The following is a 22,486-nucleotide window of genomic DNA, read 5'->3' on the forward strand; positions in this document are numbered from 1 at the left end:
TGGCTAATTTTTGTATTTTTTATAAGAGACGGGGTTTTACTGTGTTGCCCAGTCTAGTCTCGAACTCCTGGACTCAAGCAATCCACCCACCTCGGCCTCCCAAAGTGTTGGTATTACAGGCGTGAGCCACCACACTCAGCCAAGACTCTTGATTTTAAAACTAGGATGGTCCTGGGCACACTAGGATGGCTTGGTCACCCTACTTACATCTCTAATATGAGTATTTAGGGTGCCAAGTAATTTTAGGACAGGTGGGAGTGAGAAAAGTGGTTTATCACCAGCAAATACTGAGTCATCCAAGTCACTGCTGGACAAACTTATCTAAGTTCTCACAGATGAGTGTCCTTGGTTACTGAGTGGAAAGAAGGTAGAAATGATTTGCTGCTTCTCATCCATGCTAAGGGAGAAACTGCTAAAAAAGTGAACCCAGGCAGCAATTCAGTGTAGCCTTTTTGTGTTGTAGGCAGTGCTCAAAAGTCCCCACAAAGAGCTTAGCAACACCCAGTGTTACAAAGCGTCCATCAACTCTCTTGGCCATTGGCGCTTTAATGCATCAAGGTGATGTCCTCCTAGACCAATGCTCTCTGTCAAGAAAGGAGGGACCTGAGTCCCAGAAAAGGGTGGGGACAGGCCAAGGTGCTGTGCCCACTTACCTCCCCAAGCAGAGCTCCTTCTTTTTGCCATATAGAAGAGGATTAAGAAAGTGAATTCTGAACCAACAGGTTCCAGTTTGGATACTGGCATGCATTGAAAGAGAGTTGGCCAGGATTGACCAGGAGGGATGGGGAGGTACCCCTGGTCAGCACAGCTGCTGGGGTTGGGGAGAGGCTGTTCTGGTCAAAGGGGAAAGCCCAGTGGCACTGTCCAGCCCTGAGAAGCATGGCCTGGAATCTACCTGCCTAGCATAACTCTCTTGATAAAAGCGACTGTCCCTTTCTTTCCCCAGAGAAATGCACAGAGGTGCACACACACTTTTAATTTTGTACTTGATTTTGGGAAATTCACTGAATCTCTGCAGCCCATCAGTCTTGGTTATAAAACCCTAAGCTAATCATTAATTACCAAACATTACATAATCCATATATCCCAAGTATTTCGTGAATTTATTTGGCCCAATCAGTTGACCCAGTAACTCCATGAAGTAGGTGCTATAAAGACCATGAACTATTCTTAGACCTGCTAATTTCCCATCATGAAGCATCATGCCAACTTTATGAGCAAGAACTTTGGAGTCAGGAAGCCTGGGTTCAAATCCTTACTATGTCACTTACCTGCAGGATGATCTTGGGCAAGTTACTCAGCCTGCCTTAGCCTTAGTTTCCCTATATGTGCTTGGCATACAGGTAAATTATAACAAATGCTCAATGAATGTTGTTCACTACTTTATTACTTCATGAGCTCAGTCAACCACTATAGTGGCTTGAAGGCAAAGATTCCACTAAAGGGTGACCTTCACCCACCCTTGAGTGGATGGCTACAAAAGGGACCCCAGAAATCATCTAGTTTGAAAGTCAAGATGGGAAAGAATGGACCAGCATCTCACAGCGGGTCACATACAGAGCTGGAGGTAGGACCCAGGCTTCTCAACCCCAGTCTAACAGATTCCACCCCTGCCCACTGCCTGTCGTCATGGATAAGCCATCCAACCTACTATGAGAAAGGTTCTCAGCCTGCCTGTCTCCTCTCGCCAGTCATCCTGAGTCGTGGTTTCCAAAAAAAGTATCTCTTAAGAAGCTTTCAGGGGGGCTGAGACTTGAGAGAACCTCACTGTCTCAAACATGGGGTTTTTAAAAATTTGTTTCTTTTTAGAATTAAGAACAAATGCTGAACTCCAGGAGTTCAATGGGCAAAGATATAAATAGTCTTGGCTATAGCTTGGCAATAAACATGTGGAAAAATGTGCAGTCTTGCCAGATAGCCCGGCATTGCAAATTGAAACAAGATAACCTTTTTTTGCTTATAAAATTTGCAGATTGCCGTGAAAGTGATAACACTGAGCTCTGGCAAGGGCAGAGTGAGATGGGCACTCTCAGACATTACCGTGGGAGGAAAAATTGCTTTCAGGAGACAATTTAGCAAATTGTATTAAAGCCTTAAAAATCTCCCCTCAGAAAATCAGCAGAAATGCCAAAAAAGCTTTATGCACAAAGCTGCTCATCTCAGAATTATTTGTAATAGTTAAAAAAATAGAGAAGATATCTAATTATCTAAAAATAAGAGAATGATTAAATAAACTCTAGGAGAGCCACTCAGTAGAGGATTCGAGAGCTATTTAAAACAATGTTTACAAAAATGTATAATAACATCGAAGAAATGCTTATACTCTTTAATTTTTAGAAATCAGAATACCGACTGGTATGCAGAGTACCATATAATCACATTACATTAAAACATCACTACATACAAATGTGACATGAGAAAAAACTGTATCAAAGCATTAACATTTTCCAGGTGTTCTATGATGTGCACGTATTATTTTTATAATTTAGTAAAATGTAGGTATGTATATGTTTTTTGGACCTCAGGCATAGAATTGCATAGATCATAATGGGACATGTTTGACTTTCATTCTTAAAAGTATGTACAGGCGGCCGGGCGCAATGGCTCACGCCTGTAACCCTAGCACTTTGACAGGCCGAGGAGGGTGGATCATCTGAGGTCAAGAGTTCGAGACCAGCCTGACCAACATGGAGAAACACCATCTTTACTAAAAATACAAAATTAGCTGGGCACAGGCCTGTAATCCCAGCTACTCGGGAGGCTGAGGCAGGAGAATCACTTGAACCCGGGAGGCTGAGGTTGCAGTGAGCCAAGATCGATCGCATCATTGCACTCCAGCCTGGGCGACATGAGCAAAACTCCGTCTCAAAAAAAAAAAAAAAAAAAATTATGTACAGGCAGGGCTTGGTGGCTCACGCCTGCAATTCCAGCACTTTGGGAGGCTGAAGTGGGAGGATCTCTTGAGCCCTGGAGTTCAAGACCAGCCTGGTCAACATAGTAAGACCTCATCTCTACAAAAACAAAACAAAACAAAAATCAAAAAATTAGGCAAGCGTGGTGGTGCACACCTGTGGTCCCAGCTACTCAGGAGGCTGAGGTGGGAGTATCACTTGAGCTGCGAGTTGGAGGCTGTAATGAGCTATGATCAAACCACTGCACTTCAGCCTGGGCAACAGAACGAGACCTTGTCTTTAAAAAAAAAAAATTAAATTAAAAGTTTATAAAGGAAAGAAAATAGGTACTAAGTTATGGAAACAATGTCAGCACTGCCATCCTTCCTCCCAGTCTGTTTCCTCTCTGCCCCCAGCCCTGCCAGAGCTGCCCCAGCCTTCTCTGTGCCCCCTGTTCTGGATGGAGTTCAAAGGCCACTGCTATCGATTCTTCCCTCTCAATAAGACCTGGGCTGAGGCCGACCTCTACTGTTCTGAGTTCTCTGTGGGCAGGAAGTCCGCCAAGCTGGCCTCCATCCACAGGTAAGTGGGATCCCCAGTCCCCCATAGTTCAACTAAGCACCTCTTTGGGAAATGGGGTGGAGAATGGTATTTCCAACTGGCATTTCTCTTTGGTAATTGAAACTATTTGAAAGAAGTGGAGATGGAGTCTTGCTCTGTTGCCCAGGCCACTCTCGAACTCCTGAGCTCAAGTGATTCTCCCCGCTCACCCTCCCAGCGTACTGGGATTATAGGCATAAACTGCAGTGCCTGGCCAATTGAAGCTACTTTTTATCCAACCCAATTTCTCGCTGAAACCATCCTTGGCTATAGAAGGCAAAGCATTCAGCAGGGGTAGCAAATAGCATGCTGGAAGATCCACTTTTTTCCACCTTTTTAAGTGCCAGTCTTGTGCTGTCCTCTGCTCTGTATCCTGTGATACAACTGATATACTACATATATAAAGAATATGATGTCAGGAATATAAGAAATCATAACTGACACTTATTTGCTACATGTTTTATGTACATCATCACATTAAAGCTCCCTCAAACCATATCACATAGATATCTTCATTTTACAGATTAGAAAGGTGAGGCTCCAAAAAGGTAAGTAACTTGCTCAACATGACACAGCTCTTAAGTGGGAGAAACCAGTTTTGAATGTGTGGAGTCAGATTCCATAGCCCACCCTCCAAGGCCTCCTTCCACATTCCTCTGTCTCCGAAGCCCCAGCCACACTGACCATCTCAGAGTTCTCCAATTTGGTCTCGCTGTTTTACTTCTGCATACTCTTGGACATTCTATTCCCCCTGCTGGGAATTCCATCCCTATCTTTTCCTCCAGGTAAATACCTCCTCAACCTTCAAGACAGCTCTGACAATGTCTCTTCATTGAAGTCACTTAATTACACTCATTGCCCAGCTCTCCTGGGACACTCCCTTTATCACAGCTTAGCTACCTTTTTTGCATCTGACTTCCCTGCTGATTTGTGAGTTTTCTCAGGCCAGGTATGATGTGTTCCATTGGCACCCAAGCTACAAATCAAATTTTACCTCTGTTCTTCAAGAATCTCAGAAACTACTAAAAGGGAGTTTTTTTTTTTTTATGTGTAGAGCCATTGACTTGTTAAGAGTAAGGAAAGGGGGCCAGGTGTGTTGGCTTATGCCTGTAATCCCAACCCTTTGGGAGGCCGAGGTGGGCAGATGACCTGAGGTCAGGAGTTCGAGGCCAACCTGGCCAACACGGCGAAACTCCATCTCTACTAAAAGTACAAAAATTAGCCAGGCGCAGTGGAGGGCACCTGTAGTCCCAGCTACTCGGGAGGCTGGGGCAGGAGAATTGCTTGAACCCAGGAGGCGGAGGTTGCAGTGAGCCAAGACTGCGCCACTCCAAGATACTCCAGCCTGGGTGACAGAGCGAGACTCTGTCTCAAAAAAGAAAGAAAGAAAGAAAAGAAAGAAAGAAAGAAAGAAAGAAAGAAAGAAAGAAAGAAAGAAAGAAAGAAAGAAAGAAAGAAAGAAAGAAAGAAAGAAAGAAAGAAAGAAAGAAAGAAAGAAAGAAAGAAGGAAAGAGAGAGAGAGAGAGAGGAAGGAAGGAAGGAAGGAAGGAAGGAAGGAAGGAAGGAAGGAAGGAAGGAAGGAAGGAAGGAAGGAAGGAAGGAAGGAAAGAAGGAAGGAAAGAAGGAAGGAAGGAAGGAAGGAGTCAGGTGCAGTGTCTCATGCCTGTAATCCCAACCCTTTGGGAGGCTAAGATGGGAGAATTCTTTGAGTCCAGAAGTTCAAGACCTGTACAGGCAACACAGCAAGACCTGTTGCTACAAAAAAAAATTAGCCTGAGGTGGTGATGCACACCTGTAGTCCCAGCTACTCGGTAGTCTAAGGCGGGAGGATCATTTGAGCCCAGGAGGTTGAGGTTGCAGTGAGCCATGTTCACGCCACTGCACTTCAGTCTAGGTGACAGAGTGAGATCCTATCTCAAAAAAAAAAAAAAAAAAAAATAGAGAAGGGGTTCTTTATCTTAGTTTCCAAATGCATCTTGAATCCACACATCTCTTCCTCCAAAAGATGTGTTGAACAACCAGTGCATTTTCAGTGGGGCTGAGAAATATACTGAGACAGTCAGGTTCCAACCAGGAAAACCAGAACCACTACAGGTGTCTAAAACAGATAATACAGGCAAGTGCTGGAAGCTCAGAACTTAAAAGGGAGTAGTGAGGCAAACTAGAGACACATAGGAGCAGAAAGCCAATTCCATGCCTCAGTTGGAGGGCAGGCCAGTCCTATGGGTGCTGGAGCCACGGAGGAGAGGCAGCCTCTGCCAGAGACTCCCAAGCAGAGGGGGAAAGAAATACTCTAGTTTCTCCCTCCTACCCATCTGCCAATGACTCATAAGTGCCTTCCATTAACTGAAAGCCAGCTAACATGGAGCCCTACAAAAGGCATTCTTCAGGGATCAAATCTGCTGTGAGAGCACAGCACAGTACAGAGTTGGCACCTGTAAGGACAGAAGACATCAATTCTCAAAGAATTCCTAGCCTGTAGAGGAAAATGAGATATACGCAATAGAAAGTGAATGCAAAAGTGATTTCAAGTCAAGGCTTTTCTCTAGACAGCCCTCACTGAAATTGCAACCTCAATTGCATCAGAAGGACCTTGAACATGGAGAATCAAGTTAACTAGCCAGCCCCTGGGGGAAGAGGAACTTTGGGCTACAGGTGGTCAACCATTGGACAGAAGATATTCATGGAAGCTTTCCTGGAAGTACTGGTCCTGGATCAGGATCTTGAAAGATTGAGAAGCTTAGGGAATGAGGGCAGCAGATGTTCCAAATGAAGAAAGCTGTGGGGGACCATATGAGCATTGATTAGGGGCATTAGAGTCAGGCAGTTCCAGATTCTAGTCCCAGCTCCATCACTTCCTACCTGCACGATCTTGACCAAATCACTTAAACTCATAATGAAGGCAATGGGGTAAGGGATTAGGAATGGTTATGGGATAGATAACCAGTAGTATCTGCCCCAGTGCCTGTTTGCTGTGAGAATGAAATTAAAATTAGTTCATGCACATAAAACAAAACAAAAGAATTCTCAACTTGGAAATATCAATAATCACACTGATCTTTTAAAGTTGTGAGGCATTAAAGGTGATCATGCATCTAAAGTCTTTATACAGCTTTTGGATAACTCCATGCCCAGCAGTAGGAGTCATTATTATTTTTATTAATTACAATACATTATAATTCTGCCTCGAGGAGGCCAGTTTTTTTTTAACGTTCCATATCAGTTCATCTTTCTGAGAGTGAGCAAGGCTTGTCTCACTCTTCCTCTTTCCTTCCTCTCTTTTGCATTTCATTCCCCCCAAGAGTATATGTCAAGTAACTCCCTGCATGTGACTGGCTGGAGCACTGTGTTAAGACAAATTCTGAGTGCCAGAATTCTAAGCGTTTCTAATCTGGAATGAATTGGTAATCAATTCCACTTCACTAACACAAAACTAAAGAGAGTAAATATGGGTGCTTTGATTTATTACCAATGCATCAAGAAAAAAGAAACCTTCTAATGGTGGGTATTTTAGATAAAGTGGCAGTCTTCAGAGAGCAGTCATTTGGAAGAAGCTGACGGGAGCAGATACACCTTATGGCAACATAAAGGGTACCTCAACATAGTCCTGTTTTGAAGTGAATTATTGAAGTTGATGAGATACATGTTGTTGGAACACAAAAGGTACATCAACATGGCCCTGTTTTGAAGTAAAGTATTAGCTCTATGGCTGGTTATTATCATTCTGTATTGACTTCTTTGACATACTAAAGTTCACCTTTTAGTGGCATGTGGAAGCCAATAGTGGGAATCATTTGTTCTGTGGGATCTGTCATCTGGATCTGTGAACGATTTGAGTGAAGTGTGCCTACCAGTTGTCCATTTGCTGTCACATCCCTTGCCTGTTCTTCTAACCTCTACAAACTACCTTTTTCAGGCTCATTGATATGGGCCCTGGATGAGAAGTTGTCTTGGCTTTCCTTCAGCATCTTCAGTGCAGCAGCTCCAGGTTTTGTGTCCAGACATGGCTACAACCTAAGGAGAAAGGGCAGTGCTAGAAACTTGGGTCTTCTTCTCTGCATACCTCCCTCCTTTCATCATGGAGAAAAATATTTCCAGGATGTCCCCACAAACATTGCCTTAAATCTAACTGGCCATTCTTGGTCATATGGCCAGTGTTAGCTGCAAAGGGAGCTGGGAAAATAAAATTTGGCTTTTCTGGGTCATAATGAAGGCAATGGGGTAAGGGATTAGGAATGGTTATGGGATAGATAACCAGTAGTATCTGCCCCAGTGCCTGTTTGCTGTGAGAATGAAATTAAAATTAGTTCATGCACATAAAACACTCAGCACAGTACCTGGCATGAAGTCAATGCTCAAGAAACCTTTTAATGATAGGGTGAAAATAATTGTGTGTTCATTTCTCTGCCTCTCTGTTTATCAATCTGTCTATTCATCTATCCATCCATGTATTCATTCATCTAACCACCCATCCACCTATCCACCTACCCATTCATCCGTTTGTCTGTCTATCTATCCATTCATCCATCCATTCATTCATCAATCTATCCATCCATCTCTACTTCTTTGTTGTTTTTGGCAGTGGACTGTCACCAGGGTCCTCCACTGATTCCTTTGGATGGGAGAATTATTTGATAAGCTCTTTGAAATAGAGGATAAGAATCCTCCCAGAAGACACCCATAACTTCTAAGGATGGTAGGGGCTTGGTTTTGCTAAGTGGGCAATGCAAGTTGAAGCCTAGAACTGAGTTTCCCAGGAAAACAGAGATTTTGGAGATGGTATGTGAAAAAAGACTAGGAGAGAAGGGGATATATTATAAAAGGGCAGTGTAAGGAGGGTCTTTGAGAGAGAACAGTAATGACTAGTGGAAACTTTTATTTATTTATGTAATGTGTGCAATGCAATGTAAACTCCTTTCATTGTCTCTTCATGGTATCTTCAGTATAATCCACCTCATTTGCTAGTGTTTTTGAGACGGATTTAAATTTTAAGGGATGGGTAGCAGTACTGAGTCCTTCTTTGAACTGGCATAGGTCAAATGCAGAGATGCCCATGTAGGACCAGCCACATATGGGTGACTTAATGAAAAATGAAGGCCAAATTGGATTATATCATCTATTTACTTTGGTCCAGGAAGGTAAACAAGGATTGCTTTCAATTTTTGACTCTATTCTATGAAAAAAGGCAATGAGGAACTAGCTACTATGTTTCTTAAATTCACAGCTGGGAGGAGAATGTCTTTGTGTATGACCTCGTGAACAGCTGTGTTCCCGGCATCCCAGCTGACGTCTGGACAGGCCTTCATGATCATAGACAGGTGAGAAAGCAATGGCCATTGGGTCCCCTTGGAAGCTCCAACCAGGATTCTATTTTGATTTAATAAGCCTTTCACATCGGTGCCAGGTCACAGCTATGCACACAGCACACAGAGAGAAATCAGACACCAAGATGCCACAGTTAGAGCATGACAAATTTGTGAAAGACATTTAATGATGTCCTACTAAATGATGGGAACAGATAGCATGGTCAAAGAAACCTGTTTGGCTAGGATTCTCTTTTAAAAAAAAAAAGACGTTAGGCGGAACGTAGTGGCTCACACCTGTAATCCCAGCACTTTGGGAGGCCGAGGTGGGCAGATCAAGAGGTCAAGAGTTCAAGACCAGCCTGGCCAACATGGTGAAACCCTTCATCTACTAAAAATACAAAAATTAGCTGGACACGCAGTGGTGGGCTCCTGTAATCCCAGCTACTCAGGAGGCTGAGGCAGGAGAATTGCTTGAACCCAGGAGGCAGAGGTTGCAGTGAGCCAAGATCGTACCACTACACTCCAGCCTGGGTGACAGAGCAAGATTCCATCTTGGGGGAAAAAAAAAGACACTAAAACGTGATTAGATGTGCAAGAGATGTTGGAGGGGAAATATTTGTGAACGAAAAGGAAGAAGGAGGCATAAGTAGGCAGGGAAGGACATCGGACAATGCCGTGGGTCTAAGACATGTGAAAGGAGATCAGAGAGAAAGGAATGGGTAGGGAGAGCCTCAGATCACAGCACAGTGCTGAGAAAGTCTTGGCTAGGCCAGTGGGGAGTCCCCAAGCAAAGATGCCCAAGACATCCTGCGCTGGGCAGGAATGCGCCAGCACCATTACCCATGACATGCTGAGTCACTCACTGGGAACAGCCTGGAGGAAGCATTGTCTCACTGTGAATGCAATGGTAGCTCCAAAGAGGCAGAGGCATGTCCTTATCACAAACAAGGCAGTGAATCCAAGGTGGAAGGAGAGCTGCAGCTGTCCATCAACTCTGCTTTCTGCTGGTCCTCCTGAAGGTGATCTGGGCAATGTACTTCTGTGGCTGCCACAGCCTTCCTGGGTAAGAGATATTTAAGTTAGTGTCTAATGGGTAAATAGGAGTTAGCCAGAGATAGTATATTCCAGGTAAAGGGAACAGCATGGGTCAACATCCTAAGGAAGGGGAGGTCGTGGCACATTCAAGCAAGTTAACTAAGGAAGACCATTGTGGTTAGGGCACAGAGTGGGGTAGGGGTGGGTGTATAATAAGGCTGAAGAGAGTAGCTTGAACCAGATCTGTGCAATGTCATAGCAAACTCCACCTGGAGATTTTTGTCCTCAAACTTTTCCTGGGCAAACTGCATACTGAGTCTGTATTTTGCATGCATGCTTCTTGCCTTGCTCAGGGCACTATAGAGAATAAGGTTCCAGTGCCAGTTCATGTTCTGCCACTTACTGGCTGGTAGGTGACTTTATGCAAATTAAAAAAAAAAAAAAAAAACCTCTCTGAGCCTCAGTTTTTGTGTCTGTAAAATGGGGATGAAAATAACAGTGCCTTGTGAAAAGAAAAACAAGTGAGCTAATGTATGTAAAGAGCTTACCGTGGTGCTTAGCATACTAAAAGAACTCATTAAGGATGATGAAAATTGCTGTTAAAGTAGCAGAAGTAACAGTGTGGTCAGGCCTAACATTTTTTGTTTTCTTGAGATGGAGTCTCGCTCTGTTGCCCAGCTGGAGTGCAGTGGCACAATCTCGGCTCACTGCAAGCTCCACCTCCTGTGTTCACGCCATTCTCCTGCCTCAGCCTCCCGAGTAGCTGGAACTACAGGCGCCTGCCACCAAGCCTGGCTAATTTTTTGTATTTTTAGTAGAGACGGGGTTTCACTATGTTAGCCAGGATGGTCTCGATCTTCTGACCTTGTGATCTGCCTGCCTCGGCCTCCCAAAGTGCTGAGATTACAGGAGTGAGTCACCGCACTCCTGTCTTTTTTCTTGAGAAAGGGTCTTGCTCTATTGCTGAGGCTGGAGAGCAGTGGTGCGATCACAGCTCACCACAACCTTGAACTCCTGGGCTAAAGCAATCCGCCCAACCTAGGCTCCAGAGTAGCTAGTACTACAGGCAGGAACCACCACACCTGGATTTTTTGTTTTAATTTTTGGTAGAGACAGGGTCCCGCTATGTTGCCCAGGATTGTCTCCAACTTCTGGCTCCAAGTAATCCTCCCACCTCAGCCTCACCAAGTCCTGAGATTACAGGCATAAGCCACCATGTCTGGTGATGTTTTAAATCAATAGACTTCAACTGGCCGGAACACATAGAGAAGTTATAATTTTAAAAAACACTAAAATGTCCATTTATAATAGCAATTCTAAAATTGGATTATAACTACATTAAATGAGAGTTAAAGAAACTTTTATTAAAAGACCTAATAACAATAATAACAAAAAATACAGGAAAATTGCTTTTTTTCTTCTTTTCAGAGCTAGGCACCATGTGTCAGGCATTGTACTTCACATGCTTTAATTTGTTCAACCCTCACAACAACTCTCTAAAGGACATATTAATTCCACCATACATGCCCACATGTGGAAACTGGGGCTCAGAGAGGTTAAGTAACTTGCCCAGGTTGCAGAGCTAGACAGCGGGTGGACATAGGACCACAAGCTCTCGTCTCTCTCTCAGAAGTAGCATGCTGTTCCCATTACATGACGTGAGCTCTGTAATCATCAGTGCTTTGGGGATACTTTCCTTAAAACTTAAATAAATGGAGAAAGGGCTCTTGTTCCTGGACAAGTTGCAAAGACGTAGTTCTTTCCACAGTTAATTTGCACGTTTATTGCAACACCAATCAAATTTCCAACAGGACTTTTCTTGCAATTGGACAGAGCAGTTCCACCTCAGGCAAGAAAAACACAGGCTATTTCGACAAAAAGAAGACAGATGGAGAGTGACTCCCACCCACTGGCAAAGTGTAGTAGTTAGGGGTCTTGGGTACTTGACTCAGATAGACCTGGGTTTGATTCCCAGCACTAATACTTTATTTGCTGTATGAATTTGGATAGACCGATCTGAGTCTCAGTTTTCCTATCTGTAAAATGGGGCTGATGATGCCTGCTTTTCAGAATGGTGAGGATAAAATGAGTAAAGTGCCTGGCATGGCACATAATAAGCCCTCAACAAATGGCAGCTAGTAATAGTAGTAGTAATAGCAGTAGTATCAGATTGGTAGCAGTAGTATCAGATCGGTAGCAGTAGTATCAGATCGGTAGCAGTAGTATCAGATTGGTAGCAGTAGTATCAGATTGGTAGCAGTAGTATCAGATAGCAGTAGCCTCAGTGAGGACATCTGTGCAGAGGTGTTAAAAGTTGAGTTGCTGAGATGTCTGAGCTGGAGCTGGCTGGCTCAAATGCCTGATCTTCTTCTCCTTGGCTTGCTTCTTTGACTCTCTGTGTCTAACCCTCCCAGGAAGGGCAGTTCGAATGGACTGATGGTTCATCGTATGACTACAGCTACTGGGATGGCAGCCAGCCAGATGATGGTGTCCACGCGGACCCAGAAGAAGAGGACTGCGTGCAGATATGGTACAGGCCTACCAGTGGTGGGTACCCCTGAGACCAAGGCTCTTGCAGGGGTGCCTGGGAGGCATCACAGGTGGGGAGGGCAGAGAAGCGCCTTGAGGGAGGAGGAGCACCTGATGGCCTGAGACTGGCAAATTGTTCAGCACCTTGGAGACCAGTTGAGGTCACCAGGGTGTTGGGGGCATGGCCATTCTCCACAGTGGATATGCTTTAAACAACATTAAATGGGGTTTGGTTGACACCTAGACCCAAGTTGGATGAAAAGACATTATAAATAGAAGCATGGGGGGAAAAAAGACTTGCATAGAGAGTAGTCAAGGGGTGGTGCTTCCATGTCAGCTCACCAACACACCAAAGTGCAAGCCTCTTCCCCAGGCTTATGCTACTGAATATTAGAAGCAAGCCACACCTGGGGTGGCATGAAGGTGTACGTAGTGACAAGAGTATAGACCTGGATTCAAATTCTGGCCTCGTTGCTTCCTAGCTCTGTGTCCTTGCAGAGAATTACTTATCCTCTCTGAGATTTTTTCTTCTTCTATAAAATAGGCTTAATAATTTGTCCTACCGGGGCCAGGCGCGGTGGCTCAAGCCTGTAATCCCAGCACTTTGGGAGGCTGAGACGGGCGGATCACGAGGTCAGGAGATCGAGACCATCCTGGCTAACACGGTGAAACCCCGTCTCCACTAAAAAAATACAAAAAAACTAGCCGGGCGAGGTGGCGGCGCCTGTAGTCCCAGCTACTCGGGAGGCTGAGGCAGGAGAATGGTGTAAACCCGGGAGGCGGAGCTTGCAGTGAGTTGAGATCCGGCCACTGCACTCCAGCCCGGGCGACACAGCGAGATTCCGTCTCGAAAAAAAAATAATAATAATTTGTCCTACCTACAGGACTGCTGTGTAGATTAAAGGAGGCACAGTTGATATAGCACTGTGGCAAGAGCATAGACTTGGGGGTTGGCTGCCCTTGTGTGAACCCCCGCTCCACCCTTAATGTGTAGCCCAAAGAGAATGCCTTAACCTCTTGGTTCCTCAGATTCTTCGTCTTCAAAATGTGGCTAATGATACTTAACTCACAGGTTAATGTGAATAAAAAAAGAAGATAGTGTTCATAGAATAGCTGCCATGCTCAGTATTCAGTATTAGCAATCACCAGCATCATCATGAATCATCACTTTCACACCAATCTTAATAGAAACAATATTCCCATTTTGCTGATGAGGAAAATGAGGCTCAGAGAAGTTCAGCAACTTGTTCAAGGTCACACAGCAAGCTAAGTAGTAGAGCTGGGTTTCAAACCTAGATCTACAGAACTCCAGACCCAGACGCTTAATTGTTATTCCCTCTTTGCTCTTTTTTCTTTTCCTAATTAGGGGAGGGAGGTAGAGAACAGCTTATTTTCCTGGGAGCCCTCCTGGAGCCTGGTAGCCAGAGCTGGGCCAAGCCTCTGGCTGAAGTTCGTCCTCCCATCCAAGGTGACAAGCCAGGATCAGCTTTATGCAAGAGTAAGGCTGGACACCAGGCTTGTCAAGTATCAGCAAGAAAGGGCTGCCAGTGTAGACACGAGGCCTACTGGAGAGGGCTTTTACTTCAGAGGAGTGGTGGGATTACTTTTATCTTGGCGGATGGATTTTCATCCAGATTCTCTGCTTCTTTCCCTCACAGCTCTGAGATCATGGAATGATAATACCTGCAGCCGGAAGTTCCCCTTTGTCTGCAAAATCCCATCTCTGACCATTCATTGATCCTGTCTCGTCCTACTGGTGTGAGTTCAACTCCAGTATCACCTTGTAGCTGTACCCAGTGTAGAACTGACATTGAATACATGTAAAACAAACATGGGAGGTTAATCTCTTGGACAGAGATTTTAAACAAGCAGATCTTCATTATACAGGGTGGTCACTTGGCCAAGTGACGGGAAAGCCAGCTCAAATTGGCTTAATTAATTTTTTTAAGTTTTTTTTTTTTTTTTAATTGACCCAAGTAACAAAAATCCAGGGGTTGTTCTGATTCCGAGCTGAATCTCACTGGCCTGGCTCAGGTCACATGCCCACCCTGAAGCAAGCACTTTGGCATATGCTAAGTGACTAGCTCCTGCTTAGCTGCACATCTTTGGAAAAAATGGGGTGGGAGTCACATCATCAGAGGGGCTGGGAGTGGGGGAAAGTAGGAGGGGGTGTTGGTCAAAGGATACAAACTTTTGGAAACAAGATTAATAAGTTTGGGAGACTTACTGTACAGCGTGGTGACTATAGTTAATAATAATGTATTGTATTCCTGAAATCTGCTAAGAGACTTTTTTTTTTTTTTTTTTTTTTGAGACAGGGTCTCACTCAGTTGCCCAGGCTGAAGTGCAGTGATGCAATCACAGCTCACTGCAGCCTCAACCTCCCGGGCTCAGGTGATCTTCCCACCTCCAGTCCCTGGAGTAGCTGGGACTACAGGGCGCTATAGGCGCGTGCCATCACATCTGGCTAACTTTTGTATTTTTTTTTAAATAGAGACGAGGTTTCATCATGTCGTCAAAGCTGGTTTCAAACTCCTGGGCACAAAGGATCCACCCACCTCTGCCTCCCAAAGTGTTGGGATTACAGGCATGAGCCACTGTGCCCAGCCAAGAATATATCTTAAATATTCCCACCACCACATGGGCTCAAAGATGAGGCTGGTTCTTCAAAGGAAAACAAAAATATTACCAAACTCATAAATTGCTGGTGGGAATGTAAAATAGTGAAGCCACTGCAGAAAAGTTTGTCAGTTCCTCAAAAAGTTAAACATAGAATTCCATCTGATCCAGCAATTCCACTCCTAGATCTAGACCTGACAGAATTGGAAACAGGTATTTAAATATAAGTGGTCAGCCGGGCGTAGTGGCTCATGCCTGTAATCCCAGCACTTTGGGAGGCTGAGGAGGGAGCATCACTTAAGCCCAGGAGTTGAAGACCAGCCTGGGCAGCATAGTAAGACCCCATCTCCATAAGAATTTTTTTTTTTTAATTAGCCAAGCATGGTAAGGCACATCTGTAGTCCCAGCTGTTTGGGAGGCTAAGATGGGAAATCACTTGAACCTGGCATATCCAGGCTGCAATGAACCATGATTGTGCAACTGCACTCCAGCCTGGGTGACAGAGCAAGACCCTGTCTCAAAAAACAAAAACCAAAAAATATGATCACAGCAGCATTGTTGATAAAAACAAAAAAAAAATGAAGACAACCCAAGTGTTTACCAACAGATGAATGACTAAACAAATGTGGTCTATTCATAGGGTGGAATATTATTCAAGCATGAAAAGGAGGGAAGTAACCATAGATAGTACAACCTGAATGAACCTGAAAAACATTATGCTGCCAATCACAAAAGACCACATGTTGTATGATTCCATATATATGAAATATCCAGAATAGGCAACTCTGTAGAGACAGAAAGTGGATTAGTGGTTGCCAGGGGATGTGCGGAGGGGGCATAGAAAGTGAGTGCTAATAGGTATGGGATTTCTTTGTGGGGTGACAAAAATTCTCTGCAATTAGACAGTGGTAATGATTGCACAATATTGTAAATGTACAAGAAGCCACTGAACTGTACATTTTTAAATAATAGTTAAAATGATAAATTTTACATTATATGAATTATTTTATTTTATTTTTTGGAGACAGGGTCTCACTCTGTTGCCCTGTCTAGAGTGCAGTGATGCAATCACCTGTCACTGCAGCCTCGACCTCTCAACTCAAGTGATCCTCCTGCCTCGGCCTCCCAAGTAGCTGGGACTACAAGAGCACACCACCTCTCCCAACTAGGTTTTTGTATTTTTTTTGTAGAGACAGGGCTTCCCCATGTTGCCCAAGCTGGTGTCAAACTCCTGAGCTCAAGTGATCTGCCTGCCTCAGCCTCCCAAAGTGCTAGGACTACAGGTGTGAGCCACTATGCCTGGCCCATTACATGAATTTTATCTCAATTTTTAAAAATGTTACCAGAAGAAAGAATGCATGCCAGTCAGGAAAAACAACAGATATTTATTAGCAGAAAGAACACTGAACAGAGAGGCAGGAGGCCTCAGTTCCACTTCCAATTCTGTGAGCCTTGTTTCTGCTTTGGTATGGACTGAGGTTGCGGAGAACCTAAAAATCTGGGCCCTCCAGGACCGAAAAGGAAGCACAGAGAGATTAAAATACACACACAAAACAAATCAGTTGGCATTTGGTAAATTGTGCGGCTTCTCAGATTTTTGCAGGAATATTCTTCTGAAAAGGATGTTAAAATGGGACTTTCCTATTGCTTCAGAATTGGTCCTGGGACCTACAGCTGAAAGCAACAGGTACTAATTACCTCTCATTCTGAAGAGAACAATGAACACATGAGACCATTCGACTACCCTTAGAGCTTATGTAATGGTTTGCAGACCTGGCCTTACCATAATCAACCACATGAGTAGAGAAAGACAAACAGTGGGATCCTTGGCCTTGTGGGGAACACAGCGCCCACAGTGAAAAGGGTTTTTACCTTTTCTTCCTATGAAAGTAGGAGGGGTTGCTTTCTCTCCATCTATGGTGTCAAGTGAGCAGAGCTTTAAGAAATTGCTCATACAGATTGGGGTGCCTGTAAGAAAGATGCACTGGCTTCTCACTCCCCAGCAAAACGCAGGCTATGCTGTTAAAAATTCTGCCCTCCCCAGTACTACACTGGAGAGGAACTGGGTCAGAGACTTCTCAAGAATGCCTAATGCACCCAGACATGGTGGCTCATGCCTGTAATCCCAATACTTTGGGAGGCCAACACAGGAGGATCACTTGAACCCAAGAGTACGAGGTCATTCTAAGCGACATAGTGAGACCCCACCTCTAAACAGAAAATAAAAATTAGCCAGGTGTGATGGCATACACCTGTAGTCCCAGCTACTCTAGAGGCTGAGGTGGGAGGATTGCTTTACCCCAGGAGGTCTAGGCTGTAGTGAGCTGTGATCATGCCACTGCATTCTATCCCGGGTGACAGAGTGAGATCCTATCTCATTTTTTTTTTTTTTAAAAAAGGATGCTTTGGCCGGGCGCGGTGGCTCAAGCCTGTAATCCCAGCACTTTGGGAGGCCAAGAAGGGCGGATCACAAGGTCAGGAGATCGAGACCATCCTGGCTAACCCAGTGAAACCCCGTCTCTACTAAAAAATGCAAAAAACTAGCCGGGCGAGGTGGCGGGCGCCTGTAGTCCCAGCTACTCGGGAGGCTGAGGCAGGAGAATGGCGTAAACCCAGGGAGCGGACCTTGCAGTGAGCTGAGATCTGGCCACTGTACTCCAGCCTGGGCGACAGAGCGAAACTCCGTCTCAAAAAAAAAAAAAAAAAAAAAAAAAAAGGATGCTTTATGCATTTGTCCCTCAGAATTTAGCAGTGTAAGGAGGAAAACTTCCTCTATCCTCTTATGTTCCTTTCTGGAGGCCTGTGAATCAAACTGTCAAAAGACAGATTAACAGAAGAAAAGGCATAAGAGTTGTATAGATGTTTTTACATGGAGAGGGACTTCATAGAAAAGAAGTGAAAACCTAAAGAGGTGGTTAGACTTGGGGGCTTATCTACCATTTTAACAAAGGGGGTAAGTCGTGGAGAAGTGACCAGACAAAGGGAAAGAGGGTTGGCTTTCTAGAGGCAGCAAATTGTGGGAAGGTGACTAGGAAATGGATGGTAGATTAAGATTGTTTAATAAGGTTTGTTATGTAGACTCAAGTGATCTCCAGGGTCATTCACCTCTTCCTGGTACAGGAGAGGGGACCACCTTTACAAATGGAAATTTATGTTACATTTACAAAGGGAAATTTATGCTCTGCTTTTAGGCAAATGTGGAGTCCTAATTAGGGAAAAGAAGTCAGGCTGGTAGGACCAAGGGAAAGCAAAAAGAGAAAGCTGATGAACTATAAGTCTGCCTTTCCTCATGGTCCAGGACACAGCTTTCCTGCACAAAAAAGCTCACAATCTTCCTGCACCCAGCACTCACCAGACACCGGCAAGTTAGCTCACTGCAACCCTGGCATTATCAGTGCTGCACGTAGCACTCTTCAGCATAAGCACCATTCTATAGCATCCCCAGCAAGCCTTCGTTTCCTTGCAGACAGCCCCTTCTCTGCTGTGCTGCCCGTTGCAACCTTGCAACATACTTTCTTTTTTTTTTTTTTTTTTTTTTTTTTGAGACGGAGTCTCGCTCTGTCGCCCAGGCTGGAGTGCAGTGGCCGGATCTCAGCTCACTGCAAGCTCCGCCTCCCGGGTTCACGCCATTCTCCTGCCTCAGCCTCCCGAGTAGCTGGGACTACAGGCGCCCGCCAGGTCGCCCAGCTAGTTTTTTGTATTTTTAGCAGAGACAGGGTTTTCACCATGTTAGCCAGGATGGTCTTGATCTCCTGACCTCGTGATCCGCCCGTCTCGGCCTCCCAAAGTGCTGGGATTACAGGCTTGAGCCACCGCGCCCAGCCTAATACTTTCATAGTTTCTCTAATAAATCTGCCTTTCTTTACCTACAATTGTCTTGGTAAATTCTTCTTACCCCTGCACCACTGGCCCCAGATAGTTGCCAATCACCTGTGACAGCAATAGGGAGAGGACAGAGAGCTCTTCTTTTGTTTGCCATTTATTTTTATTTTTTGTAGAGATGAAGTCTCACTATGTTGCCCAGGCTGTTATCAAACTTCCAGCCTCAAGGGATTCTCTCGCCTTGGCCTCACAGAGTGCTGGGATTACAGGTGCGAGCCACTGCACCTAGCCTGGCATTTCTTGATTGTCTTTAACTCAAAACAGTCCTGAGGCCAAAGTGGCATATTTTGGGATATCATATTCTGATCCCTCTTAGGGGCATTCATGAACAGATTCTGATGCCTACTGAGACCTCAAGTTAGGAAGCTTCTTGTAATTTCCCAAAGCAGAGAGGGGAAAGAGGCAGTGGCAAGTGGGCCTGGAAAGAAAAGGATGGACACATGAGCCTGGATGGTTCAGAAAAGGACGTTAGTGGCTCTCCCTGGCTCCACGAGAAGAAGCAGAGAAGTTAGAGTTGCTGCTCTGTGCCTCAGCTGCCCTATCTGTAAAATGAAGACAGTAAGTACATAACTCATCAAGGTCAGAATTCAATGAAATAATATATGTGGAGGCTTTGAACAATGCCTGCACATAGAGCTATGTAAGTTAGGTATTATTCTTACTGTATTGGTTGGCAAGCGCTACAAAAGTGCCATAGAACAAGCCACCCCAAAACTCAGTGGCTGAAAACAACCATTGTTTATTATAACACATGCATCTCTGTGGGTCAGCTGGGATTTGGATGACCTATGCTGGGCTCTTCTGGGCAGCTCTGCGACTCATTGCAAATCTCAAGGAGAGCCAGGGTGCCTCTGCTTCACCATGTGTCAGGGGTGCCAATCTCGGTCTTGGGCTGGCATTACGAATTGCCTTAATTAGAAGGTTAACTGCCTTTGAAGTTCAGCAATCTGAGTTCTGAGCTTGTGTTGTGCTAGACCCCTAATGACTCCAACAGGGGTGGCACCATGTCCGAAAGGCCAAAGAAGAGACCCAGAGCCAGTGAAGGAAGCATAGCCTTTATTGTGACTTACGTACAGGGTGGTCTAGAAGTGTCAAGCTGAACAGGAAAAACACTACCACCATCCTTGAAGGGGGATCTGGGTGGTGCATCTCCATGTTACCACATCCGGAATAAGAAAGACATGGATTCAGATGCCACCACTGACACTTATTGTGTGAGCTCATGGAAGTGGCTTAACCTCTCTGAGTTTTGGTTTCCTCTGTAAAATGGAGACACAGTCCCTTCCAGCCCTGACTGTGATTTATCTGGCAGCTTTGGGACATGAGGAGCTCTGCATAGGTGACTTTTTCAGAAAACTAAAATTTATTCCTTGAGCATTACAAATATCTCTATTTTTACGTTTTGGATGGAAATATTTCTAAATCATGTTACGCATCTCCCTGCCTCCTTAAACAGAAGGTCTTCAAGGAGATTCACCTTTTCTTGATTCAGGGTAATATGCGCTGCATCCGCGTCAGGCATTTTTGTCTTCTGTCATATCTGGGTGCCACTGTGCCAGTCTCTGACAGCCCACAGGACTCACAGCCTTTCCTAGATTGTGGCTTCTGGGCCGCTGGGGGCAGGCAAGCTAGGCAACCAAGCCTGAGAACAATCCCAGACAGAGAGAGAGAGAGGGACGAGGAGAGGGGAAGAAGGAGGAGGAGGGGAAGAAGGGAGAAGAAGGAGGAGGGGATGGGTGGAGGGGGAGGAGGAGAGGAGAGGAAGAAGAGAAGGAGAAGAAGGGAGAGGAAGGAGGAGAAGGTGAGGGGAGCGGGGAGGAGAAGGGGAAGGAAGGAGGAAGGGTTGGGGGGAAGGGGGAAAAGGAGGAGGGGAAGCGGAGAGGGGAGGAGGGGAGGAGGGAAAGGAGAGAAGGGAGGAGAAGGGAGGGGGAGAAGGGAGGGGAGGAGAGAGAAAATAGATGATAGGTGACAGATTAATAGTAAATGATAGATAAATGATGGATGGATAAATGAAGATGATAGATATTGTTAGAGATAGGTGATAGGTAGATAATAGTCTATAGGATATGGTAGCAATGTATCTGTCTATATATCATATCTATATGATAGTCCTTGGATAGTCATATATGGATAGATAATAGTCTCTCCCTTAGGGAAAATAGATGGATAGGCAGGTGATCATGACTATAAATATACGTCACCTATACAACCATTGTAAACAAAGCATAGGACCACATTGTGTGGATGCATCGAAGTATTTAACTATTCTTGTATTGTTAGCTATTTAGATCGCATCTAATGTTTCACTGTTACAAATAACACAGTGATAGGCATCTCTGTACACAAATTCAGTTATATTCTCCGGGATATATTCCTAGAAGTGGCATTGGTAGTTCAAAATGTATGCACATTTTAAAACTAGAATTATTTTTTATTATAAAAATAATGCAGGTGGCATTTGGAGGTAATGAATATGTTTATCACCTTGATTGTGGTAATGGCATCATGGGTATATGGATGTGTCCAAACTCATCAAATTGTATATGCCCTCAACACTTGGTTTTTAAAATATACAATTATACCTCAATAAACCTGATTTTTAAAAATGCATGTGGACTACAAAAAAAGGGAGGGCTGTGTGTGTGTGTGTGTGTGTGTGTGTGTGTGTGTGTCTTCTACAATCCCACCAGCCAGAGATAACCACTACTGACCACAGTAGTGAACCGTTTTCCGGCCACGTATACTGTGGTGGCCATGAGAATGCACCATGCAGACCTCCTACTACCAGGGGCATGATTGACTGAGGGCCCCAGGTTTTGTGTTTGAAATTCATCACTTCATTTGCATTCCCAGATAATGACTGAGCGACATGGAGTAGTAAGGCAGAAATATTCCTGGGAGACACAAGATTCCTTTGGTGGTGAACTTGGCTGAAGGAGGCCCCAGTAGGCCTGCTGGACTTGCCTTAGACTGCAGGATGATCCAGGATGTCTCCACCCTCTCCCTCACAGGGCATCACACTTGCATCATAGTCTGACTATAATAGGGAACATTATGTCGTTTATGTTCATAAACTCCCACAGAATTACACTCTATATTTCTGTAAATGCATGTGTCTGTAAATAGAGATTTAAAGGCCTGGAAAGATACACATGAAACTGATAGCAGAGAGGACTTCAGGGATTGGGGGAAATGGCCCCAAAGTAGAATTTTAGATTTGTCTGTAATGCTTGATTTTTTTTTAACGATGATCATATATTCTTGTATTACTTGTGCAGCTAAAAATACCGAGCTATTTTTAAAATGAAACATATTTCAATCCAATTCTCTCTTATAACCTTTAGGGCTAGGTTTGACTTGGCCACAAACCCAGGACCAGCTGCAGTGGATTGGGACAAAACATGGACATGTCTAGCATAATTATTGCCAAAACGCTTTCAAGAAGCGATGCCAATGTACACCCTAATCTAGGCAAAGATGACAAAAATAATAACATTCATTGCCAGTTCTGGTTTTAATTGATGATACTTTGGTTGTTACTGAAGATGAGCAATTTTTCCCATGGCATTTTGGCCATCTTCTGGACGTGGTAGGGAGAGGATGCCAATTTTTCCACGTGCTCCT

At 44.5% G+C, this 22,486-nt stretch overlaps 1 protein-coding gene across 1 annotated transcript in view; it reads left to right on the top strand.

Annotated features, from left to right (window-relative positions):
* Window positions 1–22,486, top strand: part of CLEC19A (C-type lectin domain containing 19A) — a 38,407-nt gene that overhangs the window by 10,016 nt on the left and 5,905 nt on the right. The window contains exons 2-5 of the mRNA XM_010367092.2: window positions 3,308–3,473; window positions 8,716–8,809; window positions 12,247–12,379; window positions 14,020–14,119. Of these exons, the coding sequence (XP_010365394.1) occupies window positions 3,308–3,473; window positions 8,716–8,809; window positions 12,247–12,379; window positions 14,020–14,099 (473 nt within the window). The 3' untranslated portion in view covers window positions 14,100–14,119. The remainder of the gene's footprint in view (window positions 1–3,307; window positions 3,474–8,715; window positions 8,810–12,246; window positions 12,380–14,019; window positions 14,120–22,486) is intronic.

Source organism: Rhinopithecus roxellana, chromosome 20 (genome assembly GCF_007565055.1).
Source record: "Rhinopithecus roxellana isolate Shanxi Qingling chromosome 20, ASM756505v1, whole genome shotgun sequence".
In the NCBI taxonomy this organism is placed as follows: domain Eukaryota; kingdom Metazoa; phylum Chordata; class Mammalia; order Primates; family Cercopithecidae; genus Rhinopithecus; species Rhinopithecus roxellana.